At 40.7% G+C, this 25,111-nt stretch overlaps 2 protein-coding genes across 2 annotated transcripts in view; one reads left to right on the top strand and one right to left on the bottom strand.

Annotated features, from left to right (window-relative positions):
* The window catches only part of SYNE1 (spectrin repeat containing nuclear envelope protein 1), a 310,078-nt gene extending 306,505 nt beyond the window's left edge, over window positions 1-3,573 (top strand). The window contains exon 146 of the mRNA XM_086745962.1: window positions 2,390-3,573. Within this exon, the coding sequence (XP_086602088.1) occupies window positions 2,390-2,630 (241 nt within the window). The 3' untranslated portion in view covers window positions 2,631-3,573. The remainder of the gene's footprint in view (window positions 1-2,389) is intronic.
* A 12,138-nt stretch (window positions 3,574-15,711) lies between these two features.
* Window positions 15,712-25,111, bottom strand: part of ESR1 (estrogen receptor 1) — a 154,317-nt gene continuing 144,917 nt past the window's right edge. Inside the window, exons 7-9 of the mRNA XM_086743373.1 lie at window positions 22,618-22,751; window positions 16,948-17,131; window positions 15,712-15,951 (exon numbers count right to left, since the gene is read on the bottom strand). Coding sequence (XP_086599499.1) covers window positions 15,717-15,951; window positions 16,948-17,131; window positions 22,618-22,751 — 553 coding nt within the window. The 3' untranslated portion in view covers window positions 15,712-15,716. The remainder of the gene's footprint in view (window positions 15,952-16,947; window positions 17,132-22,617; window positions 22,752-25,111) is intronic.

Raw genomic sequence — 25,111 nt, 5'->3', positions numbered from 1 at the left:
AGGAGTTCTGTCTCTTACGAACAGTGAGCCTTTTTTATGAACAAGGTATATTTTTAACCTTCTCTCCTTACCAAATCCATTAAACACTCCAAGCTGAGCCATTCCATTTTTCAGCCAATTATATAGATTACAGAGGCGTACCTGCAATAAACACAGGCAGTGCAACACTTGAACTTTTTAGAACTCCCCCTCTGAAGATGTTTTCGTAATGTTTCATTATTTGCTTGTTTGTTCCCATGCAGTGTTAGAAACTATTCAACACCCTACTTCACTGCAGAAGAAGTGTTTTGAAAAACTTTGCCATGAAGTGTTTTAATTTTTGAAAGAAAGTTTATGTTCTTTGTTGAGATCAGACATGGATCTTACACAACTCTTTTTCTTTTTTCTTTTTTCTTTTTTTTTTTTTTTTTTTTAATAAAACACAAAGCAAAAAGTGCTGGATTGTGCTAGTAAAGCCATAAGAAAAGGTGCCAAGTTTGCCTGTTCCCTTTTGATTCCACTCTTTGGAAATTCCCCTTCTGACACCCTGTGTTGTCCCATAGTAACTCTGAGTCAATGAAGAAGATTCAGACTTTACTCATTATCAAACAGCAGTTACCAACTGCAGAAATGCGGCCTTTTTTGATTGGGATTAACAACATTTGTACAATGAGAGCCTTGTGAATAAGTTAGACTGTGTAATCAAATGCTTGGAAGGTAATTAAGCACTGCTTGTTCCCTTTGTTCCTACCTCAGTCCATTAACTTTGTCTTGGCATTGTCGGACAGTAGAAGTCCTGATCTAATTGAACTTTAATATGGAATGTTCTGATGCTGTTAAATGTGCCATATCCTTTCAATATGTTCTTTATAATATGTGATCTTGCTTTCCATCCGGGCTACAATAACGTGGATTCAAGCAACGCAATCTGATGTTTTGATCATCACTTCTTCCTGGGATATTTAGGTCAAGTTAATCATTTAGCATACCTGAGTGTTTATGTATCTGTTAATCATTTAAACTTTACCAAATCTGTCTGACTTTCTTGAAGTCTTTGTAGTGGGATGATACACATATATGAACAAGACAATAAAAATAATCTCAAGCATAGAAAGAATTATTTTCTGAACATGTGGGAAAGCGAACTCTTGCCAAGCCTGGCATAGTTTTGAAGATGATGTTTTGATTTTTGCATGCTTTCTCTCACAGATTCAGATTTATCTGGGAGACAGGATCAAAAGGACAAGGGGAAGGCAAGGAAACATTAAGGAACCATTGCCCCCTACTTACTTTACTGAGGAGCCTTCAAGCTAAGACTAAATCCATCCTTATGATTATTTTTATCTCTCAAACCCTAGCAAACCATAGATTTTTGGGGCTTCATAATCATAGCAGCCACATAGATGTTTTATAGCAACATGCCTAAGACAAAATTAATGACCTGATGTCTTAATGGAAGAGTTCTTGAAGCAAATTATTCGAAGGCTCTAAGTTCTTTCATTTTTAGCTGGTGCTAAAATACAATACTTTCCAATGTCCTTTAATTAGCACACTGACACCATCACTTCCATAATCACTCTTTTCGGTCATCCACTTACCTCAAAACCTGTCATCCGTATATTAGAGCTCTGATAGTTTCAGTCAGAAAGGAAAATGTGAAATCTGTGTCTTTATCCTTCATTAAAAAATAGATTGGATTTTTGTGCTTCATTTGAAGTGTCCCTTTGGAAACATTTGCGTTAGGTCTCTCCTCTCCCATAGACATGTGATAGGTAAGTGCCATTTCAAGTCAGATCCATAGACACAAGGGAGGAAAATCACTCAGGTGATGGCGTGAAGTCAGTTGAGCAGATAGATTTTAACTGCTGATTCAGTGCAAGATCCAAAATACAGCGTGCTTTGTAGAAAATGAATCCCCGTTGCTTGCATATTGGTGTATTAATTTATTGAAGATTGATGTAACTTAGTGTGTTATACTCTTGCGGATACAATATACAGAAATGAATGTAGAAACTTCTGCAAACCAAATGTAACTGCCATTTTAAATGAGGAGGCTTCCTTTTTAGACAGTGTGCATGGAACACGTGACAGGTACAGCCCACCTTTCATTTCCCCCTTCTCTAGAGCACAGTGCTTTAAATGGAGAGTCTTCCCCATAATTGATGAAGGGGCTGTGGGGTCACAAAGCCCATTCTGTTGTGATCATTCGGTGTTTTCCCACCCAGTGTAGAAATATGGAGTCTCTTAGGAGTGCTGGGGAAATAATATGTTCGGTGAAAAATACCTCTGCAATTGTCAGGCAAAGTCTGTAGGAAATGTAAAGCAGCCTTTAGGAAGGGCTGAGTGCTTGAGGGCAGCCTCTGCTGCAGTAATGTTTTAGTGCATTCACCTGTCCATCCTCTTTTCTCAGGTCCACAAGAGGTGGCTCAGGTTCCTCCCCTTCTGAGGCTGGGCCAGCATCGCGGCGCCAGTCCTTCTTCCTCAGAGTCCTCAGAGCTGCTCTGCCACTTCAGCTCCTCTTGCTGCTCCTGATCGGGCTGGCTTGCCTGGTGCCAATGACCGAGGAGGACTACAGCTGTACTATGGCCAACAACTTTGCCCGCTCTTTCCACCCCATGCTAAAATACATTAATGGTCCACCTCCATTATGAAGAAGACCCATGAGACCTTGCTGGAGTGCTAGCTGGGAGGCAGGATGGTTTTAGAGGGTGACAGCTTTACCTGTCTGCTGTAGCCACCGCTCTGTCTGTATCATTCTGTGCTGGCGCTCGGCTAATAACGCATCAGTACATCAGTATCAAACTGCATCAGTATTACCTGAGTAGCATCATTTCAATACTCGCATCCTGGGTACCGAGGAGGATGTGAGGTGTGTGAGGGAAATGTCCTTCTGTCCAGCATTCTGGATCTTTTAGCCACTTTATATCCAGGTCATTGCCCTGTACTATGCATAGCCAAGGACTTGATACTGTAGATCCTTTCCTGTGTGCTACTCTAAACGAGCCGTTAGCCAGTCTTTGTTAAATACCCTCTCAGTATCTACAGTATACAAAATAACCAATGCTAAAGAAATTTTAGAGCATTTGTAACATACAGTTTTCAAGGATCTTGTATGGCAGTGTATTATTTCCCGTGGTTTCTGTTTCGGGCATGGCGTTCTAACTTTTGCTTTGGATGCACAAGGTGTAAATCTGAGAAGCACTTTTTTAAGGTTTAAAAAAATGGATGTAATAAATAAGATCGTAGAAGGCTCTATGAGGAAAAATGTTGAATGTTAAGTTGAAAAAAAAAGAACATATTTATGTATGTACAGTTTGCTAAGCCAAGTTTTGTTTGTATTGATCTCTTGCATTTATTATAGATACCATAAAATATTTTGTCTACGTGCTTTTTAATGACGACTATGGAAACCTCTAAGTTTAGAATGAGTTATGTATGGTATAAAAAATTAGAAGATGTACGTATGCTGCACTTCTAAAAAGAATTAAAAAATGCTGTAACAAATTGACGGCATTAGGTATATGTTTGAATGAGAAGATCTGGAAAACTTGACAAATGGTAAAATACATGGGAAAATGTCATGTTAGAAGTTGAGCTAATATTGAAAGCTGTCCTTATTTTGAATTAATGATTAGTCATTTCAGGTTTTTTTTTTTTCTCAAGCAGCTTCTTGAAGTTCATTCTCACCCATGTGTTGTTCCTCTGTGTGTATATGTGTGTGAGTGTATGTGTTTATGTATGCTCTCATGTGCAACCTTTGGCAATTCAGGTTGTACCAGTACACACTGAAGCAGATTTTTTTCCTGTGCATGTACTGGAAACTTCTTAATACACCTTAATAGTTCTTAATTCTCTCTATCTTAATACACCAAGATAGATGTTTATTCATTACCAATACTTAGTCTAATGGAATATGCCCAAAATGTAAGCATAAATAGCACTAAAACAGAACAAATTGAAAACTCATACATTTTCCAGAAATATTGAAGAAAAGTTGCAGTCTGAGCAGCGGCAGACGCTTTGCCCAGCTTCTGAGTCAGAACTCGGCTAAAACAGGATTATTTTAAATTTAAAAAATAAAAATATAGAAAATAGGAAAAATATAGAGGGTGGCTCTGTGTTACTGCTCTTTAATAAGTTTAGCTTTTTTAAGCTATGACACACAATGTGTGGTAAATGTTTTTACTTAGAATATGTTGGCCTGTGTAACAGAAATAAAAAAGCTAGAAGAGAATACAAGCACATTAACTGCTGTTACGTAGGATTACTTTTCTGGGATGTCATTATTTGAGCTGATATGAGGAGAGGGTTGTCAGAGGTAGAGTACCACAAGCTGAACTCCAGTATTTGGAGGAGCCAAAATAAAGCTTCCTTTTCAGATAAGTGCAATGTTAACACTTTCTTGAAAATTATTTTGTATGCCAACAACCTTGAAATATTCAGTCTAGGGAGTATGAGAAAGTGATGAACTGCCAACGGAGTGGAGGTTAAGCTGGTTAAACAGGCAGGGGAAAACTGATGTAAGATCACAGGAACTTTTCGTAATTAATTCCTTAAATAGAGTTAGGGCTAATGGGGAAAAGAAGTTATGATAATTAAAGGAAGTAAAGAATTTGGAAGGTCACATCATCAAGTGCTGCTATCTCTGCCTTACCTCTGTCTTGTTGAAATGCTGTCACAGAGGACTTGGGTGTGGACAAACTTTTTAAGAAATGCACAAGTTAGAGTCTGAGATACCCCGTCTCTGTGCTAAGCCTGCAACCCATCACATACCCTCTTTCTGAAGCAGCTCGCCTGCCTGGACTCTGCAAATTGGAAAGAAATTTCTGGTGATGTGCCTTGAGCCTTGGCTGCAGGGCATGAGGAGAGACACTACAGGAGCTGCAGAGCTCCGGGTCTGTGTCGCAGGCATGTGTTCAAGCATAGGGAGAGCAGACTTTGCATCTTGGGGATCTCCAGTCATTACTCCATTATATTTTTTTCCCCATTTTATACCTAGGTAGATGCAGTAGCTGCTGTAGAGGTGTAATGGTCCCTGCAGCTTGACACATTGTGCAACTGTGAACCCTGCTTGCTGGCCTGTAGTCACCCCATAACTAGTGGGTGCTAAAAGGCGTGATGGAAACAGGTTGCTCGGTGACTCCAGACTGTGTGGGAATATCAAGGTGCTGTCTCATTATGCTTGTAATGATAACAGTGCAAAATAATGAGCACAATTGGCCCTGAAATTGCTGCTTCTGTTTGTGGACTTTCGTTTATGGACTGTGCTTTACAAAATCTGAAGGCAGACTGAGAAGTAGTATTTAGAGATGTCTGACAGGGTTGGGAGTACTGATCTGAAGTTGACAGAAACGGTGTGCCCTTCCTCCTCACAGCTGCAAGCATGATGATACTTATCGCCTATCCCCTACCCTGTTCCAGCAGCAATAACAGCTCCAGTCTGCAACAAATCGATAGTTTCTCACCACTGGTTTGCCACCCTTCCAGCTCCGCTGCGAATGCTGTGGACACCTGCAGTCTTGCTTTCTCCTTCATTAGAACTTTCTCCTGCAGGACAAAGCTGCTGGGATTGTCTTGCTTGGGTCAGCCCTGGCCCTCAGAGTCTTGTGATATTTGTGGTTAAGAAATCTGTTTACAACTGATAGCATCTCTCGACGTGCTCATCATGTGCATCTGAGTGTGTGTTCAAAGGCATAGCAGAAACGGGTTGCTCACAGTCTGCAGACTACTGATGCTATCAGGATTCTGCAAATGTAGGAGAATTCTGGGAAACAAGAGCAGAGTTGAGGAGACAAAATGCAGATTTTTAAGCAAGAGAAGAAAAAAAAAACCACTAAAATTGAACACAGAAGAGAAGGTAGGAAAGAATAAAACAAGAGCCTTGATCTTCTCACTTAGTTGCACTTCCCGTATTTTATTTGGTGTTTAAAGCAATGGATTGTGGAAAGGAAGAAAAGTGGGAGATACCATACTCAGGTTTGCGTTTAAGCTGAGTGGTCTGGCTGTAAAATTGTTCGACTCCTACAGCAGTCGGTTGCAGAACTCATCTAAACCAGTGTTTGCCTAAGTTGGGGTCGGGGAGGGGGGTTGGAGGCCGAGGGTTATTTGTCTTTTGGCTTTGGGGGAAGAGTGCGTGTCTTAGATTCACAGAGTTCTCCATGCAAGGGAACTACCGTAGGCACTGGCCGGCTGTTCTACCCTCGGCAGCAGTGTTGTGAAATGCGCGATAGCCAACTGAATTCTACTGTTGTCGCGCTATTGGCTGTAATTAGACCTAGAAGGATGTAGATGTGAAACCTACATTTGGGAGCTGTTATGCTTGTTTTAATAATATTAAGAACATTGACACATTCTAATAATATTCCACTATAAAGAAATAAATAGGAATAATTTAGAGAATTACTTTGTCTTCCCAAAAAGCTGTAGATAAAATTCTGTGAAACAAGATGAAAGGAAATTAATAACTGCAAGCTTAAGCACTCAAGACTTGTCATAGACCAAGGCCTGGTTAAATGGTACAAGTCTGAATTATATTAAATGATTGCTCTAATAGCAGACAGGAACCGAAAGCTGTGATTTCTATTGTTTGGTGCTGCTTAATATTCAGAAAATGAGCTGGTCAAAAATGCTTTGTTCAGTCAAAATCTGTTTAAAGACCTGAGACGTAGCAAATGGATTTGACCGCAATGAAGTCTGAATAAAACAATGGGGCATTTAGTTTTTGGAAGAGAGAGAAGGCCTTAGGAAGGTACTGTCCATTTCTTGTATCAGAGGTGGCCTTGGGGGACGAGAGGTGAGCCACTGAGCTCCCCTGTGTCAGGGGTGATGCAGATGTGGATGTAGTTTGCACAAAGGTTACTCAGGTCAGACTGCATTTTCAAGCGCGTAGTAATTCCTAGATACTGCTATTATCGATGTTGTAATTGTGAGGGTTTTATTCCTTTTTTTTTTTTTTTTTTTTTTTTTTTGAAAGGATGTTTATAAAAATAGCTGGAAGGAAAGGTCACGGAGTCCCCTTTTTTTATGTAATTGCCTACAAGCCCATCCAAGAAGTGGGGCATTCATGTTTGTTGTAATTTCTTTATAAAGGGAGAGACTCTTCAGCAGGGCCTGTTGTGACAGGACTAGGGGTAACAGTTTTAAAATAGAGGGAGGTAGATTTAGATTAGATATTAGGAAAAAATTTTTTACACTGAGGGTGGTGGGACACTGGAACAGGTTGCCCAGAGAGGTGGTGGATGCCCCATCCCTGGAAACATTCAAGGCCAGGTTGGACGGGGCCCTGAGCAACCTGATCTGGTTGAAGATGTCCCTCTCCTTGCCCTTGCAGGGGGGTTGGACCAGATGACCTTTGAAGGTCCCTTCCAACCCAAACCATTCTATGACTCTATAAATAATTCAGACATTGTCTGAGAGGCTGTCCTTGAGCTGCAGCCTAAAACACTCAGCTGCAATTCTGACTCCTTTGCTAAACTTGAAGCATTGTGCAGACCGTCGGGGCAAGGGGAAGTAAAAGTACTGGAAGAAAGCAGGATCCTTTAGCATTTGGGTTGAGATAGATACAAAGAAGGCATTTTGGAGCTGAAGCTTCTCTTGCTATTTTCAGATTTAACATAAGCAAAAAATAATCCTGCAAGGGCAGACTGGAACTCAAACTTTTCTGCTTTCATACAAATTCTCTAAATTTTTAAGCTTTCATGTGCTGTATTGTGACTCTTGCAAAGTGGGTAGCACTTTTTGCTTACCTCTACAGTATAACACACTTATTTCACCTTTCCATGGATGACACAGGTTCTAAGAGGTGAGTGGAAAACAAGACAGACATCTGACAAGAAAAAATCTTTCTGTCTTTGAAAGGAGCACTCAGTCTTTGTGTGTAGAGGAGCTAAATATCTTACAGTCCCAAGCATGTGTTGCAAAATCTGGCTAAAAAAAAAAAAAAGCCTGAAAGGACAGCCTTTATTTAGCATATTTTTAGCTGTTTAAAATGGTAACATACTGGAGTGGTGCACAAATGTGTAGGAATGGAAAACAACAGGAGATAAATTTTACATCACCTGTATGCCTGCAGAAAGGAGGGCTTTAGCAGCGTGACACTTAAACACTGCAACACAGAGATCTTGCAGGGAGGTGAGAGCTAGTTAGCCTTGCTCCTGCTGAGATAACTGCCAAGTGTTGTTATTTTGCTGGTCGGTATGGTCAATATCCTGAAAACTTCATGAACATTTTTACACTTGAGCCTCTGTGTCTGCAGGATGCCGTGGTGAATGGTAGTAATTGGAGCCTGGCTGGGCGTAAGAAGGACCATGCACACAGTGCCCTTCTGTGGGCATTCTTCCTCTGTGAGCACGCGGATGGGTATTATTTTACATGTTTGGATTTTCTTCTCCACTGCCTGAGTGGTGGAGATAAGTAGTGTAATCCAGAGGAAAGAGATTTAAGGAGCACAGCTGCTTCATGGAACAGTTAATGGGGCAGTATCTGGATTTTAAAAAAAAAAAAAAAAAGTCCATCATTTAATTTTGAAGAATAAGAATGGCCACAAGGCTTTTGAAGAGAGAGTGTGCCCCGCTGACTAAGAACAGCAAGTTGTAGCCCATGAAGAAACCGTTGTCATTGCAAATAAAGGGGATCGCCTTAATTAACAGAAAAGTAAAAGCTGTCAAATAAATAGATACATTCTTCGATGATGCCTTAACTATTTCATACCTTTCTAACCAATTAAATAGAATAAAATATTCTGGAACAAGACATTCATCACTTAAATATTAGGAAAGAGAGAAAGCGGGGGATGGAGTGCGGGGATCCCAATGGATGTGACTGTGCGCATGTACATGGGCTCCTCAAGGGAGCAGGCAGCTGCAGGGGGGGAAGCGAGAGGGATGGGCCCAGTCCAGCTGAGCCAGGAGTTTCAGCTGCAAGAGCTCTGCTGCAAAACAGAAAGGTAAGTCCTTGCTGTATGACTTCTCAAGTTACTTCAACCAACAAATCCAAGAAATTGGGACTGAGCTTGGAGTCCCAGCTGGCTCCTTGCTGTGGAAATGTGTCCAGTGCCTGGCTGCAGGGAGCCTTTTCCTGGTGGGTTCCTCCTCTGGGGGTCTGAGCAAAGTGACATCTCATCCACCTTCTCCCATCAAGAAGATACATGATGGGAAGGAACAAAGAAGAGGGAGCTAGACTCTTTTCAGTTGTGCCCACTGACAGAGTAAGAGGCAATACGCAGAAATTAAACCACATGCAATTCCATCTGAGCACAGGAAAACATTTTTTTAACACGAGGGTGGTCAAACACTGGGACAGGTTGCCCAGAGCAGTGGTAGAGGCTCCTTTTGTGGCTGTTCAGAACTCTCACGTACATGACCCTGAGCAATGCTCTGTAGGTGACCCAGCGCTGAGCCAGGAACTGGTCTAGAAAATCAGCTGTCCGGTGGTACTCTGCGGGCACGGCGTGCTCTGCAAAGAGACGGGCAAAAGAGTGCCCAATCTCAGGTACTGGGCAATCCTTTGCTTATTCAAATTGTTACAATTTGTGCAGACGTAAGTATGCTCAGGCTTTAGCCATTCAGGTTTTAATTTAGGATTGTCAGGTCTTTTGATTTTTGCAGGTGTATTCTGCTGCCTAGCTGCTTTTTTGGATTAAGCCTGTGAGTTCGGTGTCCTGTAGCAGCTGTCAGCTTAAGCCAGTTCTCCACGAACCATTAAGAGCATTTAACCTCAGTGCTCATTTGGTCCCATGGATAAAAAAAAAATGTGCAAAACCACTGAATGGTGTTAGATTTTTGAGTCAGCTTTGAAAAGGATTGTATTATTTTGAGCACATGTACACGTGCAATTAGTTCAAATTATTCTGGCCCACTCTTTGTGGCCAAAGTAGCAACTCTCAGTCAAGCTCTTTGTCATGAAAGTATGTTGCAAAAGTCGTATGATTTTGAACCATTGCACAGTTCTACTCAGCCCTTAAAAATCCCAGAAGTGCCCAGCTTTCTTTTGGAGTCTAAACAGACTGTTTGGTTTCATGTTTGCCAAGCTATAGGGTGAGGTTTCACATGGACAAAGTATATTGCCTGTCTTGTCTTAATCATAGAATTAAGGTAATAATAATTTTTTTTTCCTGATGAGTTATGTACAGTGAAGCGCCAAACCAAACCAGAGAGGTTTTATGTGTATATTCATGTAGGAAAAGAGAAGAACCTATGAGCCAATCGTCCCGCTCAGAACAGCACAGCACAGCAAAGAGATGAAAAAAATCAATATAAAGGCTGTATACTCTCTCTAGATTACTGATAGGTCTATATCTACAAGTACTGAAATACCTCCATATGTACGTAAATGCTATATATTACTGGTTTGATTCTTTGAAAAGACCAAATATAATTTTTGGAGTACTTTACAGGATACAGTTAGGTTCAAAGTGTTTTTATTTCAATAAAATGTCTTTCATTTCTGTTCATCTCCTTCCTGACAGCTTGGTCAAGACTTTTTTTTTTTCCCTGAGGACTAGCTTTCACTTGGGAAAGAAGTGCAGTTTCACTTGATACTAACTCACTCGTGGTAAGTGGCAGTCAGCTACAGCAGGCTCAATTCACACAATTTGTCTCTTCCACCATGATCTGTTTTACAAGCCAAAATAAGGAACATAATTTATTTTATTTTTAAAAAAGATGCAAAAGATAACAAATGAAAGAAAACGCTTTGGGTAATTCTTTATTTTCAACATCAAATACATTGATAAAAATCTTGCACCAATCAAGTAGCCTACCAGATTTTTCATTTAGACTTTTTTAGAACTTTTTAAGGTGCAAAACAAAGGAATACAAACCTCACCAAAACAAAGACATCAATAATTTTATATGCATCAGTGAAAGAACAGAATACTTCAACAAATACATTATGGCAGCCAAAGCTATATCAAAGAAAGGACTTTCCATTGACAGACTACGTAGTGCAGACAAAAGCATGACTTCTGTAGTATGTACAAGAAGGTGATACATAAAGTGGCTTGTTAATGCAAGTCTCATGACCAGCAGTCTATCCCTTCATTTTCATGGGCACTTGCTGAAGAAACAGACTTCTAATTATAGGCACACAGGAGTACAGAGCATACTAATTTGCAAAATGGCAGCATTTTTTTAAATTGTTTTTGTTTGTTTGTTTCTTTAGGCACATTTGAATGCAAAACATATTTTTTTAGATTTTTTTTTTTTTTAAACACAGTGCAAAACCGAATACCCTTATGGGCAACAATCACTTTGAAAACAACATTCAGGATATAAGGCTATAGACATTCGAAAGGTGAAAGAGAATTGCAAGTAGAAAGGGTAGGACATTAATATTAGAGAAATATTAATTTAAAATTCTCAGATCAATTTCAGATTATGCTATAGTTGCAGGTGACAGCAGAAACTGGTTTGTATTACAATACCATTGTTAACAAGACCTTTCTTTTACATATGTTGAATTTCTATCTGTAAAGCTATGTTATGGTTGTAGCTAGCATTGCAAATAGCCACTTCTTTATTCAAAGTAAGAAATGCACTTCACATAAGTTCAGCTGAGAATACCCTATATACAAAATCCCATCAGCTTTAGGTTGGATTGCATTCCAATTTTAAAGCAGGATATTATATACACAAGAGAGGCTTACCATGTTCCTGCCAAAGCCTGTGATAAGACTAAGGACCTAGTGAGGCAGAATTTTCACTTTGCTGGTAGTTTGTTTCATTTTAAACATTTGGCACAACGCTTAAGGAATCAGCCGACATCAGCTGGAATGGATGGAGGCTTCAATACAAACCCTGGCTTGGAAGGCAGAGGGGTGATTTGGATTTTCTTATTTCTATTTTTTTTTTTTTTCAATTTGAAGTCCAGTGACATGATAACAGTCCTTGCAATATTCTTGGGAAATCAGTTCAGATTTTTGTTTAAATTATTAAACCCCTCTGTGTACAGAAGGAGAAAAATCATCAAGAGATGTCACTGAAACATAATAGTAGATTTACCACAAACACACACCAAGAAACTCTTATTAAATTATTTTACCCCGCTACAAATCCTACTGCCCCAACTGGGAATTTTACCTGAGACAAAGTCTGCAACATCGAGACACGGCTCGAACAACCACAAACTGGAGCAGCTTTCACGTATTGTTGGGAACTCAGACACCACCAAGTGCATCACTCGCTTTCCTCTCCTGCCTCCCAAGCTTTCTGTGGTACCTCACTAACAACCATATTCTCAAGCAAAGCAAATTCATCTCATCTATTTCTGTTTGGCTTGTGCTGGCATTCCATTGCCTATGTTTCTAGGGGGTTTTTTTTTTTTTGTTTTGGTTTTTTTTGTTGTGTTTTTTTTTTCTAAAAATCCACATATAAACATTATAAAACAATTCTTTCATTAGCTGTCCAGAGACATGACTATGAATGTTTTGGTAAAAGCATAATTAGCTGCCTTGAATAGTTTTATTTCGATTGTTGTTTTTTTTTTTTCACTTGCTATATATTTTTGTTTAATATCCAGCACCAGGTATTCAGGTAGTACTGGTTTGTCAGCTGCAAATATAAAGTATATATGTATATATACAGACACACATACAGAAAAACAGCATCCTGTGAAATAACAATTACCAAATGTCAGGCACAATTGTTTGCATACACGAGAGCATAATTCAGAATTACATATGAAAAAAGTTGCCATTTTTGTATCATAGACTTTGTTTAATCAATTGGATAGCTACATTCAGCTGTCTGATATGTGGACAATCATCTTTACAGATAACTACGGGAAGATTACTATATTCATTAAGGTGCTACTTCAGTTTAAATATCATGGACAAGTTACTGACACAGATCCTGAAACTGCCCCAAGGTAAACGAATGTATTACTGGGAACCACTGTTTTTCTTTCCTGGATGCCCCTCACTGTTGTCACCAAAAACATGGAGGAGTGGTTGAATCCAAAGTACTTCCTTGCAAGGTCTGAGCCTAGGAAAGTGTTCATAATTTAGATTGTGACCTGCCTGATTATTCCTTGTGTTCCAAGACACATTATGATACCCTTTTGTCCAGTGCGTACCACTTCAAATGACGCTTATCCAGCTTCACAGGGAAAATCTGTAGAGTGTAGTGGTACTCGGCCTACATAAGTACCATCAGAATCTGACCCTCTGTTGTGAATCACTGTCCATGAACTACTTTTTTTTTTTTTTTTTTTTTTTTTTTTTTTTCTTTTTTCCCCTCTAGGCCAAATTTACACTTGAATCACTGTAATGAACTCTTCTGAGATCTAGGAAGGGAGGCATTCATTTAAACCAATTTGCCTTGCGGCTTATGAGCTTGATCTGTGTGTTCTGTCCTGGAGAACACCAATGTGCAGGTACAGTATCTAAAGAGCAGCTCTAACGCACGCTGGGCTACAAGTGGATGATGATGGTGTAAGCACGTAAGTGTAACTGCAGGGATTCCTGTGCTCCATCAGATCTTAGCCCGCACCCATTTCAGGGATTTTTCTAAGACATTTGAAAACCAGCTACTAAACAAAACAAAATGTGCATTTTCTTCCAAGGCATTTAGGAGCCCTCCAAAAGCCCTTAGGTACCAAATTTGCACGCACGCACACGCACTCTTACTGAATACAGAAAAATACATTCTTCAGCACATTCAGAAAAAAAAAGACACTATAATATGGAGCAATACAAGGCCTATTAACTTACAGTGACTGCTTCACATGTTTAGGCTTGCACAGTTTTCAAGGAAACTGCTCAGACATAGGTAGCATCTAGCTTTAGACTTCTAAGTGGCGCGTATCCTTGGATACATACATGGAACTGTTACAGACATCGTTATGTACATTCACTAAGGAATCGAATCCTTGACTTGGAGCACAAACTTGTCCTATGCCTTGCTGCCTTCACAACTGCTCTGTAACTCCAGCTCACCGCAGACAGAGTCTGCTTGTGTAACAGGGAGCACAATTAGACACAGGCGCTCCTCTATGGCATGAGTTGCACTATTTCCTATATTCAGCTACTACAGGATATTCCAGCCAACATAATCTAACATAAAGGTTTCAACTGTAGCAGTAAAAGAAGCATCCCTGGACCTTTCTCTAGCACTGGGGCCTGCTGCTGTGGAGGAGCCTACACAGTGCTATGAAACGTCCTTCCTGGCAGGGTGGTCGCTTCCAACCAGCTCTTGGGATAGTGGGATAGTCCCTGGTCCGCGCTAACGCCCTAACTGCACCCACAAACCTGAAGCGCAGATAGCACAGGCAAAGTTTATCGTTAGACTAATAAAATATCCCTGGCACATGTAGTAATCACATTCCAGTACCCAGCAACTTTCCCTGACATGTTGAATTTCCTAGAGTAAAGGCAGTCAAACAGCAGCACCAGCTCCTACTTTGAACAGCACATAGTGTGGATTTCTTCAGTTTCTCTCCTTCACGTCTTGCTGAAACTCTTGATGGCAGTGGGCCTTTTGTACATTTACAGTTGGTCTGAAGAAGCTGACCAATCCTTATGAAAAGGAGTTACACACATGCATGGAGAAAGCCAGATTTAGCTTCCTGGACATGCAGTCCTGGAGCTTTCACCATGTGTGAGGCTCATTGCCCAGTTCTGGTGTCACAGCTGAGCTGGCTATTAACAGTGACGTCTGAGCATGCCCCACGGAGAGATAAAGCAAGCTGAGGCAACACGAAGCCCACCGCTCTGGCCGTGCTGCCAGCCCTCCCATATGTGGCTAGGCCACGCTCTACTGAATGGGATGGGACCTCGCCAGCCTTGCACTGGCACCCTCACCCCTTGGTTCGTCACACAGCCAAGTGAAGGACAGGGGGAGGGGGGTTTCTATAAAATACTGCTGGATCATGTATGTGTGTGAAGAATTTTTTTTTTTTTTTTTTTAAGACCTGACGATTTTTGTAATCATCCGGTCTGATTTAACAGTAATCACCAATGTTATCACTCTTTGCTGTGTTGCCTTTGATTTACACACTACCAAGCAGCAGAACAATTTAGCTTTGTAGGATCAGAAAAGACAGGATGCATGCAATGCAATTTGGCGGCTAGAGGATATGGTAAGGGGACCTAAAAGTTTGGTCCGTATGATCTTGAGAGGGTGTTATCTGCTGATGTGAGCCAGCAAGGCAAAACAGTATTATTCTTAGAAAAGGGTTCCTTTCTACTGTAGGAATAAGAGAGGTGGGAATCCACCTGAACTACCAAAGCAGTGCAGTTTCACTATGGCACACTAAGATGTCAATCAACTTTCCAATTACCACCCCCCTCAAAAAGTCATCCAGAGTGTTTACCAAACTGCTTCAGAGTTTCAAGCAAGTAAAGCATTAAGCGAGCTCAGAATTTGGGGTGGCTATCAACACAGGCTACCACTGATGAAGATGCCAAGACACATGGGTGGTATGGCCTATTAATTTATAGTAAAATGACTGTTCGGTTTAGATCAGGGCTTACATAACTTACATGCAAAATTAAATAAGAACACTGCAAATTCTAAACCAAGTTAGCCTGACAATCCTTGCTGGCTGTCCATAGCAATGAAATGTCTTCCATGTAGGCTAAGCAATCAATTTAGGCAAGCACGTGACAAACACTCAAATGGGAAACGCAGGTGACTGTTGTCACTGGAGTGTTTACGTAAGTGGCACTATAGATGAAATGAAGCATGAGCTAGGTAGTACGCTGCTGGGTTTCTCATACCATGATAGATGCTGACTTTCATTTATATTGTATTCTGCATATTCTCCTCTTCTTTGCTGTTTATATAAAAAGACTGCAAGGAATGAGATGAAGCTGATGCCGTTGTCAGCTGGCTCCGGTTCTCCTCCTCCATCGGTGCGGCACTCCTGGATGCTGGGGCATGCAGTCGGTGAGCGTCCAGCATCTCCAACAGGAGATCATAGAATGGAACCACATTTTTACACTTCATGTTGTACAGGTGCTCCATTCCTTTGTTGCTGTGGGTTGTAATGAAACAATAGTTACTTTGCAGATACGCTATGGGGAACAAAAAAACCCAAACTATTAATCAGATAATAATATTTGTTAGGTTAATATAAATTCCACCTTGTACAAAATAACTAACTTAACAGTGCAGTTGCTGTATGCTCCTGTGAGCAGAAAGCGACACCTTCAAAGACCATTTCAGACTGCACATGAGCAAGCTGCTTTGTAAAGGTGACTCTTTTCCTCTCCTTTGCCTAAAAGGTAGCCTAGATGGACTGCTCCTCCATGGCCTCCTAATTTAGGCACTGTGACTAAGTGGATGGGATGAATCTTATATAAAGGTTATAATTTTATATAAAGATAAATCCACAATAAAACCTAAAATATCAGATTTTTTTTTGTCCTAGAAAAATAACCTCAGCCAATTTGTTAGCAAATGCTCACTTGTAATAGTCTCCATTCACAAAACTATGGAAATAATAATTAACCTCACTGTGCATCTTGAACTTCCTTAATTATACAAATTCTTGTTAAGGGGGAAAAAAAAAAAAAAGGATGATTAACATGAAGACAAAGAAACTCCACAAAAAGACAAAATGAAAAAAAACCCACATACACACACACACCCCACTTGACTATTCCCTGGAGACCTGTATATCAGTCCAGGAGGTAAAATCTCCATGTTTTTGCTTTAGTAGCTATGAGGTGGTGCTTTAGTTTTAATTTTATTAACTTAAGTCATGAAAATTAAAATCTAACAACGTCTCTTGTCCCTTCATAAAAACAAAATCTGTACTATATCTTTGTATAGACTTGTCTTTTTGTTAACACTCCAGCCACTGAGCAGCTACATTAAGCGGTAATTACATTTGGGAGAAAAAGCACTAGAGGTAGATCCTGCTTATGGCACTATCAGAACAAGCAGCAAAGGAAAAGAAGACTCAGAGAAACCTCCCTTGCACGGGACCGGCGCAGCGCAGGCGGGCTGCCCGCGCGTTTGTTCTCACCTCATGTGCCTGATATGAGAGAGGATGAGGAGGAGCTGAGCCAGTCGTCTGTGTTGCTGCTGCTGTGAAAGCCCCGACTTCGCCATTAAGTGTATCAGCGTGTCTGTGATTTTGTCCAGAACACGGTGAATATAGTCTCTCTCTTCCAGAGATTTCAAGGTGCTGGAAAGAAAAGTGTACACACCTGGAGTAGGAAGGAAAAAGAAAAACAAACAAACCACAGACAAAAATTACTTTGACGGAGTCGGACGTGCCCGAGGTTTGCCTCGTGGCTGGCCTCTTCGACTGTGTCCAACCATGGGAGCTGACTGCATGCGAACCCTCCGGCTTGCCAGCCAGGTCGCTGCTCCGAATAACCCTGGAGCTTGGATTTGGTCACTGTGGGCAAAGCAGGAGTAGGAACACGGTGCCTCTTCCTTGCCCAGGTCCATCCGAGGTCTGGGCCAGGCCACGGGAGACACCTGCAGCCTACAGTCAGACCTAACCCTGGGCTGCAGTCTTCTCTTGGTCACTCTGCTCCGAGACCTTGAGGAGATGCTGTTGCCCCTTGAGAGCTCTGCAATACCTACTGAGCAGCCCAGGCCGTGGGCAGCTTTTGCCATTTTCTCTGCTATTTAATTCTGATTTCTGGTGATTTGCTAGTCAATCTAGAAATGAATAATATGTTACCACAAAATATGTAAAGAAAATCAGGATATGTTTATGCACACCTGCCTCAACAAAACCCTCCCAACCAAGTGAGAGCCTTGAAAGATGTGCTCCTTCACCTGCAAACCAGAGTCTCCTTTAAAAACCATGTCCAAAGCAACCTGTGTAAATTCAGCCAGCTTGCGTTGCTTACTGCTGAAAGTGAGCAGTCTGAAGATTTGGACCAGAAGGAAATGTTCCCATCCCTTGAATGTTCCTATCCCTGGCGCTCTGAGCAACCTGATCTCGTTGGAGATGTCCCTGCTCCCTGCAGGGGGGTTGGACTAGATGACCTCTAAAGGTCCCTTCCAACCCAAACCATTCTATGATTCTATGAAATTTTTCCAGAGATCAAAACACCTTCAGACTCCCCCTGCAACAGCCCCTCGGCATCTCCTATATAACACTCTAACCCAGGCATAAGAGCTTTTGCCAGTAGCAATTCTTGGGTGCATGAAGCGCATCAGGTTTGTAAATGGGAAATTGTAAACTCTTTTGCACTTTTTTTATCTTGAATTTCTTCTGGACAACAGCACACAGCCAGCGTGAATCGGGTCACAATGGCGCCGTGCTGTCAAAGGGCAGCTGTTGCATTCGGCATCAGTTTTTTAATCTTCTGGATTGAGCCAATAACTCTAAACAGGTGCTGTAACTGCAATCCAGTCCTGAGGCAGCAAAAGCTTCAGATATATGTATGGGAGTACAGTCAAACTAGCTTGGTCCCGGTGCGTTCACTGCCCTGTGTCTATAATGCCCTTGACAAATCCTTCGGTTTAGCCCTTCTGCATCAGCTCACAAAGCCAAGAAGAAACCTGGATTTTGTCCTTGGAAAAAAGTTGGTTTCTGGAATTACTTTTCATGTTGCTTTTCTTTAAAGCCTTATGTATAGCACAATATTTAATGCACTTAGCAATACTAAGAAAAAAAAAAGACACACACACTAACATGCACACAGACACAAACAGACATATATATTCTAGCTTGTTTGTATTGTTTGTAGCCTGGGGGTTATACCATGGGATCTGAAGAGAAGAATATTTTGTCATGCACCCAAACACAGCACAACTTCTGAAACCCAGCAGTCAGAGCTCTTAATTTAGTGAATATTACTTCAAATTTGATATAGATACATAGTACAATGGCCTCTTTTCTCACAAAGCTTATAAAAATTTTACTGAAATGAATTCACCAGGAGAAACAGCTCCTGGGGCTTTTCTCAGCTGAATGCCTCACCATCACCCTGACATATGCCTACTGACAATACTGGGCTTTATAGCTTAGCAGATACCTAGGGGGGTAAGGTTCTTAACTATTTCTGACAAAACATAGTCCAGTGGAAGGAAACAGTCTCATAAACCCACAGTGCCTCCAGAGCAGCTCACTCCAGCCAGAGGATGCTCTTGCGCCCTTGCAGCAATACTCCTTAGTTTCATAGCTTTGAAACAGGAAAAAAAAAAAAAAAAATAAAAAATCTGTCAGGAGGAATTGTTTCTCACCTAGGTCTAATCCAGAAGCTATTAAAAAGTATAAATCAAAAAATGCACTCCCCCAAAGATGCAGAGACTCCAGGCAATCGCCAGTCAATAGCTGCCAAGAAAAATGACATTTGGTTTGCCTTTCTGCCCCCCTGGTGATTGATCCTGCTCCAGGCCAATGACCAGAAATTTCCCCAAACAAAATGCCAGCTATCCATCACACACACACACGCACAGAGTTTTGGAACAAGAGTGCAGAAAATTGTCTTAGCAAGGTGAAATTTAACAGTCTCAAAGGTCCTTCCAAGCTCTGAAGCTGAAAGCAAGCCTAAATTGAAAAGCTACCAGGTGGTTTTCCAGCTCTCTCTGTAGGTCAGTGCTGTAAAACGTAATAGGAGCGAGAACAGAGAAAGCACCATCCTGCTATGAGCAAATTCATCTCTGTGCCATGCACTCATGCAATCCTCCAGCCCCCAGAATAAAGAAATAAATACAAAGCACATTTTAACAGGAGCTGGAAAAATCAGGAGAAAAGAATAAGAGTCAGTCACATGGAACGATGTATCAGGAGGTCTACAGGATGCATAAAATCAGCTAAATCTTTCCCTCTCTATGGACTAACCAGCTAACTAATTAGGTAAATCAGATGCTAAGGCAGACGTGACCTACAACTTCATCTCCAAAATGAGAGCCTGTTGCTTTGCCACATAGCACCACTCCTCTTCTCAGACACACTCCAAACCATCTAGCGTCATGTTGCCCTTTCATGTTTCTAATACTTATTTTCCAGCGTTAAGAAACAGCCCTTTATTACTGAGCAGAGCATGTTTTTCAAAAGTCCAATTTTGCTTTTTAGTGAAAGATTTACTGCTGCAGCTTTAGAGGGGCACCTTCTGGTTCGTTATTTAGCTAGAGACGATGCTGTCCTGACAGACATGCTGCTGCGCTGAAATCTCACAAAAAAATTTGGAAGTAGCATAAATGTATATTTTGCTTTATGATCAAAACCTTCCATCTTTTCCACATGCACTGAGTAAAACTAAAAAAAAAATCACTTGCATTTTACCCAAGATCACATGGAAAAGGAGTGTAAAGATATTAAACAACCTTGAAAGATGTTGCAAAAAAAAAATATATATATAAATGTGCAGCAACAGCAGTAAACAGCACTACCTCATGTTAAGAGACTAACAGATGTCCAAAGATTTAATAAAGAAATGTTTGTGTACACTCAGTGAACTAAATCCACACAAAGCTTTAGAATGCTAATGCAGACTGCCTTTGAACAAAATGCAGTATAATTAGTCCCATTTGTTTAATTGGTCCAGTTGTTTAAATAATTTTGAGATCAGCTGGTTTAATCGTATGCATATATAGTACAGAGAGCATAAGGGCCAAAAATTCATTGTGCATTTATCTGCTGTTTCTTTAGTAGAAGATTTGTGCATATTTACATCTGCAATCATAGGAAAAATTCAGGTTCAGGGAGGCTTGGAGGTTATCTAGTCCAACCTCCTGTTCAAAGAGCAGTAACTTCAGGGTTAGGTCAACTGCCCAGAGCTTTGTCCAGATGAGCTTTGTGTATCTGAGGATTGGTATCCTACCATCACTCTGGCCAGCCTGTTCCAGTACTTAACCTCTCACTGGGAAGATTTTTTTTGTTCTGCTCATCTAGTCAGGATCTCCCTTCCTATGGCTTGTCTCCATCGCAGCTTGTCGTTCCTCTTGCACCTCTGAGAAGACTCTGGCCCTGGCTTCTCCGTAACCTGCTCATCAGCTGTCTGGGGACAGTTAGACCTTCCCTTAGCTCTCCTTTTGCCAAGGTGAAGAAACCCAGCTGTCTCAGCTTCTCCTCATACATCACGTACGTCGTGTGCTTCAGAGCACATAATATTTCACGTGTGCCCAACAGTCTGTGAAGAAAAGCATCTCCAGAAGACATTTTAGAGCATCCGTGCCAAACAACACTTACACAGCTATTACACATACCCCAAATTATGCTATTTAGTTATCTCTGTGATGCAGTCTAGCCTCCTAATTTGGGCATCTAAAGGATCTGACAGTCAGAAACTCATATTCACATTCCCACTCAGACAGTCACACACGCTCCTCAGACAGTTACAACATTAGTTGGCTATCGGAATGCAAGAGCTGAAATGTAAAATTAATTACCTTTGTGCATAAAGGCAATTACAAGCCATACAGGCATACATTCTGTGGCCATGTATAGGTTCAGCTTATGGTATACTCAGACACACTGCAATGAGTGCAGTATGCAAGCCAGAGTAATACAAGACGCTCTGCATAACAACGGTATAAATTGCTTTCATCATGAACTCGTAACAGCTCAACCCGAACCACACCCTCTGCTCTATCGCTGCCAAGACTCTTGTAAAAATGCCAGCCTTCTGAGCACCTATAAGCTTTCATGTAATGTAAAAAAAAAAAAAACCACACTCAAGATCAGGTCACTTATCAGATAGTAAGATCAGCTCTGAGCTTCTACCACACAGAGCAGCACTGATGGGCGCCTGCTGAATATGAACCTTGAAGGAATTAAATTCTAGTATCTCCTAGCCCCATTCAGTGGTCCCACCTCTTTTAAATGCAAAAGGAAATCTGCCTCTGATTATGACTGACTTCACTTGCTATATATTTATTTTTACGTTTTTTCCTTGGGGGAATCTTGAAACAAAAAAAGCCCATTAACAAGTGAGATGTGCTTATGAAGGATAGCTGGTGATGTCTGGCAGAGCTTTGTTTAAATAACAAATTAAGTTTTCTGGATCAATATTAATTACAGCAGTGGGACAAAAAACAGAAAAGGATGCTCTGGTGTGCAACAGAAATTTTCTGTCACATACCTCAACTGGAATTTGCTTATTTCAATCTTCTCATGCAGAATTCAAGCGAGGTATAACCTTACATATTTATATCTATACCTACACTTGTTATCGAGTCACCTATTTTTGAAGTGTACTTCAGAATGAGATTTACAGCCCAAAAACACTTATATCATCAACTATAAAAGAAGTGGAAAGTGATGACATTGGTTTTAGATGCCTGTATTTTAATATAAACAAAACCATTATAAGCTCAGCCACATTTTTTCCATTATTTCCCTTTATTTTGGCATCACCAAAAAAGGAAGGTGCAGATTTACACACAAGCATTGCCTTTGGATGCCCTAAGTGGGGCTCCAGCTACTTCAGCATCTTGTAATCAGAGCTTTGCGACCTGCCAGCACCTGGTTCAAAACACTGCTCTGATTGCCCTTCCCATCAGCTGTATGCAGCATATCAACTCCTCACAGCATTCATCTGATGGGTCCCATCCACACCACTGAAGAGGCTCGCCCACTTCCATCCCTGCCTGCATCTCTGCTGGCAGCTCCGTTTTGATGGCTGCTGTCTCAAAATGGAAATGTCATCAGCAGCAACAAACATCATTCAACCCCATGCAGCAGCAACCACAATTTACCCAAGTGACAGCAACACACACCACTTACCAGAATTGAGCAGGATGATGGACTTAAGGCACACAAATTCCTCCCCTTGAATGTTCATCATGCGAAATCGAGCAGAAGTAGCCAGCAGCATGTCAAAGATTTCCACCATACCCTCTACACACTTCCCGTGATTCCTGCGTGAAGACCATCAAAGGTGAGATTTTCACAGCTTTAACCTGGTGGCAGCAAGACCTTTTCATCACCCTGGACCACTCCCCTCCAACCTGATTTCATCAGTATCTACTCTATGCTCAGCTGGTGTATGTGTGATTACAAAAGCATAGTTCCCAGTATCCCTCATAAAACAAATAAATAATAAATTACTATATTCCCCTCAAAAATGCTGATTTCAAAAACTCAGCACCAAGAGGCATTACTGTGGTGGAACATACAAGATTGACTCAACCAAGCCTTTACACTGAGGAAAAAAATATGTTTAAAACTACATTTTTATTTGTGTGTGTGTGTTCTGTTTGTGTTTTGTGCTTTGTTTCCTCTTTCTTTCTTTTTTTCCTTTAATTGGAATAGCCCCAATTCTTTGTATTTCTCCCTTCATAATGTTTAGCACTTGTTTCTACCTGATCTTGCAACCTGTAATGTTCCAACAAACACACTTCTCCTATTTTTCTGATATCAGCATAATGCCTCCTTAAAGAATAAGCTTATCAACGAGCTCAGGAAGGACTTAAGAGGCCAAAATCTTGTCTGTATGACTGAGTCTGTTTAAAACAACCACTTCACTGAACAAACCACATCTCTTTTCACATTACAGCATTAAACAAAGCTACAATCTTAAGCTGCTGGGAAATCTTCAAGCGTTCATTGAAAATGGCGATTAACCACCTCCCTCTGCTCATAATAGTAGGAATGTTCATTCACTAATTTTCATCTTGCGTACCCAACTTGCAGTTCAAGAATTAATGCAGACTGTACTTATTTTTTAATGAAAACTTTGCCTGCAGATTTTCTGGTCATGGAATTTTAGATCATTTACATATTGCTACTTTTTAGCAAAGAGTGCCTACATTTACTTTTATTACAACTTCCTGAGGGAAATTTTAACATTTAAGACTGAATGAATTATCAGATCTGTTGATTAAAATATAATATTTTTAGATACAGCTTTTATGAATAAAATTTTGAAGATTATTGCTATAGAAAATGCAAGAGAGATTTCAAATGATGAGATGGCTATTCTGCTATTGTTTGTAATGTGAACACAAATTGAGCATCTCCTAATCTCATTGTGACAAAAAAACGCCAGCTACCAGCATAGACACATCTGCCCAAGTCCTCATAGAGTTGGGCTCATGAGACCCTATAGCTAATGTCCAAACCTACACCAGACCCTCGGACAAAGCAGTCACCTTTCATTTTGACTACAGCCTCCTAGGGGATGGATTGGTACAAACTGTCTGACCAAGACAATAAAGTGGCTAAGTCCTTCTACAAATTACTCACAGAAGTCTCCCAGTGATCAGTCTACAGTCTTGTGGAGGATTTCTACATGGATAGACTGCAATAATCAGCTGGAAGGTCACTACAACTTTGTGCAAGCAATCTAGAGTTTCTGGACTGTGTTGATAATAACTTCCTAACACAAACAGCAGAGTGGCCAAGCAAGGGCAATGCTCTATTGACCCACTCCTCACAAACAATGAGAAATTACTGCTGAACATGGACACAGACAGATTTGGCTGCAGCAACCATGACATGGGATTGAGCTCAGGATCCAGAGGTAAGCTGGGAATACAAACAAAACTATCACTCTAGGTTTCAGAAGAACAGACTACAGCTTATTTAGGGAATTGCTAAGCAGAATACGCTTGAGACTGGATGGGGAAAAGCATTGAGGGAGCTAGACAATATTTTAAGGAAAACCTATTGGTAGCTTAGGAGGAAACCCATCCCATCATAGAGGAAGACCAGGTATTTCAACAGCAGATCCACTTGACTAAGGAAAGAGATCCTTAATGAACTAAAAGGCAAAAGAATATGTAAGAAATAGAATAAAAGCAGGCAGCAAAGGAGGAATACCAAAGCACTGTTTGAGCATTTACACTGAAACTCATTTTGAGCTAAAACTAGTGAGGGACATGGAGTGTAACAAGAAGGGATTTTACAAGTATGGCAGCAACAAATGAAATTTCAGTGATAAAGAAAAGTTGATGAATGGGGGATAAAAATCTAGTGACTGACTACATGGAATCGACTGAAACACTCAACACTATTTCTCTTTTTGTGTGTATAAGATTTCCCTTTCAAAGCTAACAGAAGCATACTGACAGGTTAGAGAATTACTTAGAGAATTAGTAATTACTCTGAAGACTAATTCCAATCTGTGAAGCCACATGAGGTTCATTTCGGGATGCTGAAATGGTTGGTCAATGTATTCATTAGGCCACTATCATTTAGAAAAAATCATGGAGACTGAAAGAGGTCGCTGACAAATAGTAGAAGGATAACTGAACTTTGACAAAATCAAGGAGGATCC

Source organism: Chlamydotis macqueenii, chromosome 3 (assembly GCF_036417535.1).
Source record: "Chlamydotis macqueenii isolate bChlMac1 chromosome 3, bChlMac1.mat, whole genome shotgun sequence".
NCBI lineage: Eukaryota > Metazoa > Chordata > Aves > Otidiformes > Otididae > Chlamydotis > Chlamydotis macqueenii.
The sequence above is the reverse complement of the archived record's forward strand: the minus strand, read 5'-3'. Positions and strand labels throughout refer to the sequence as shown.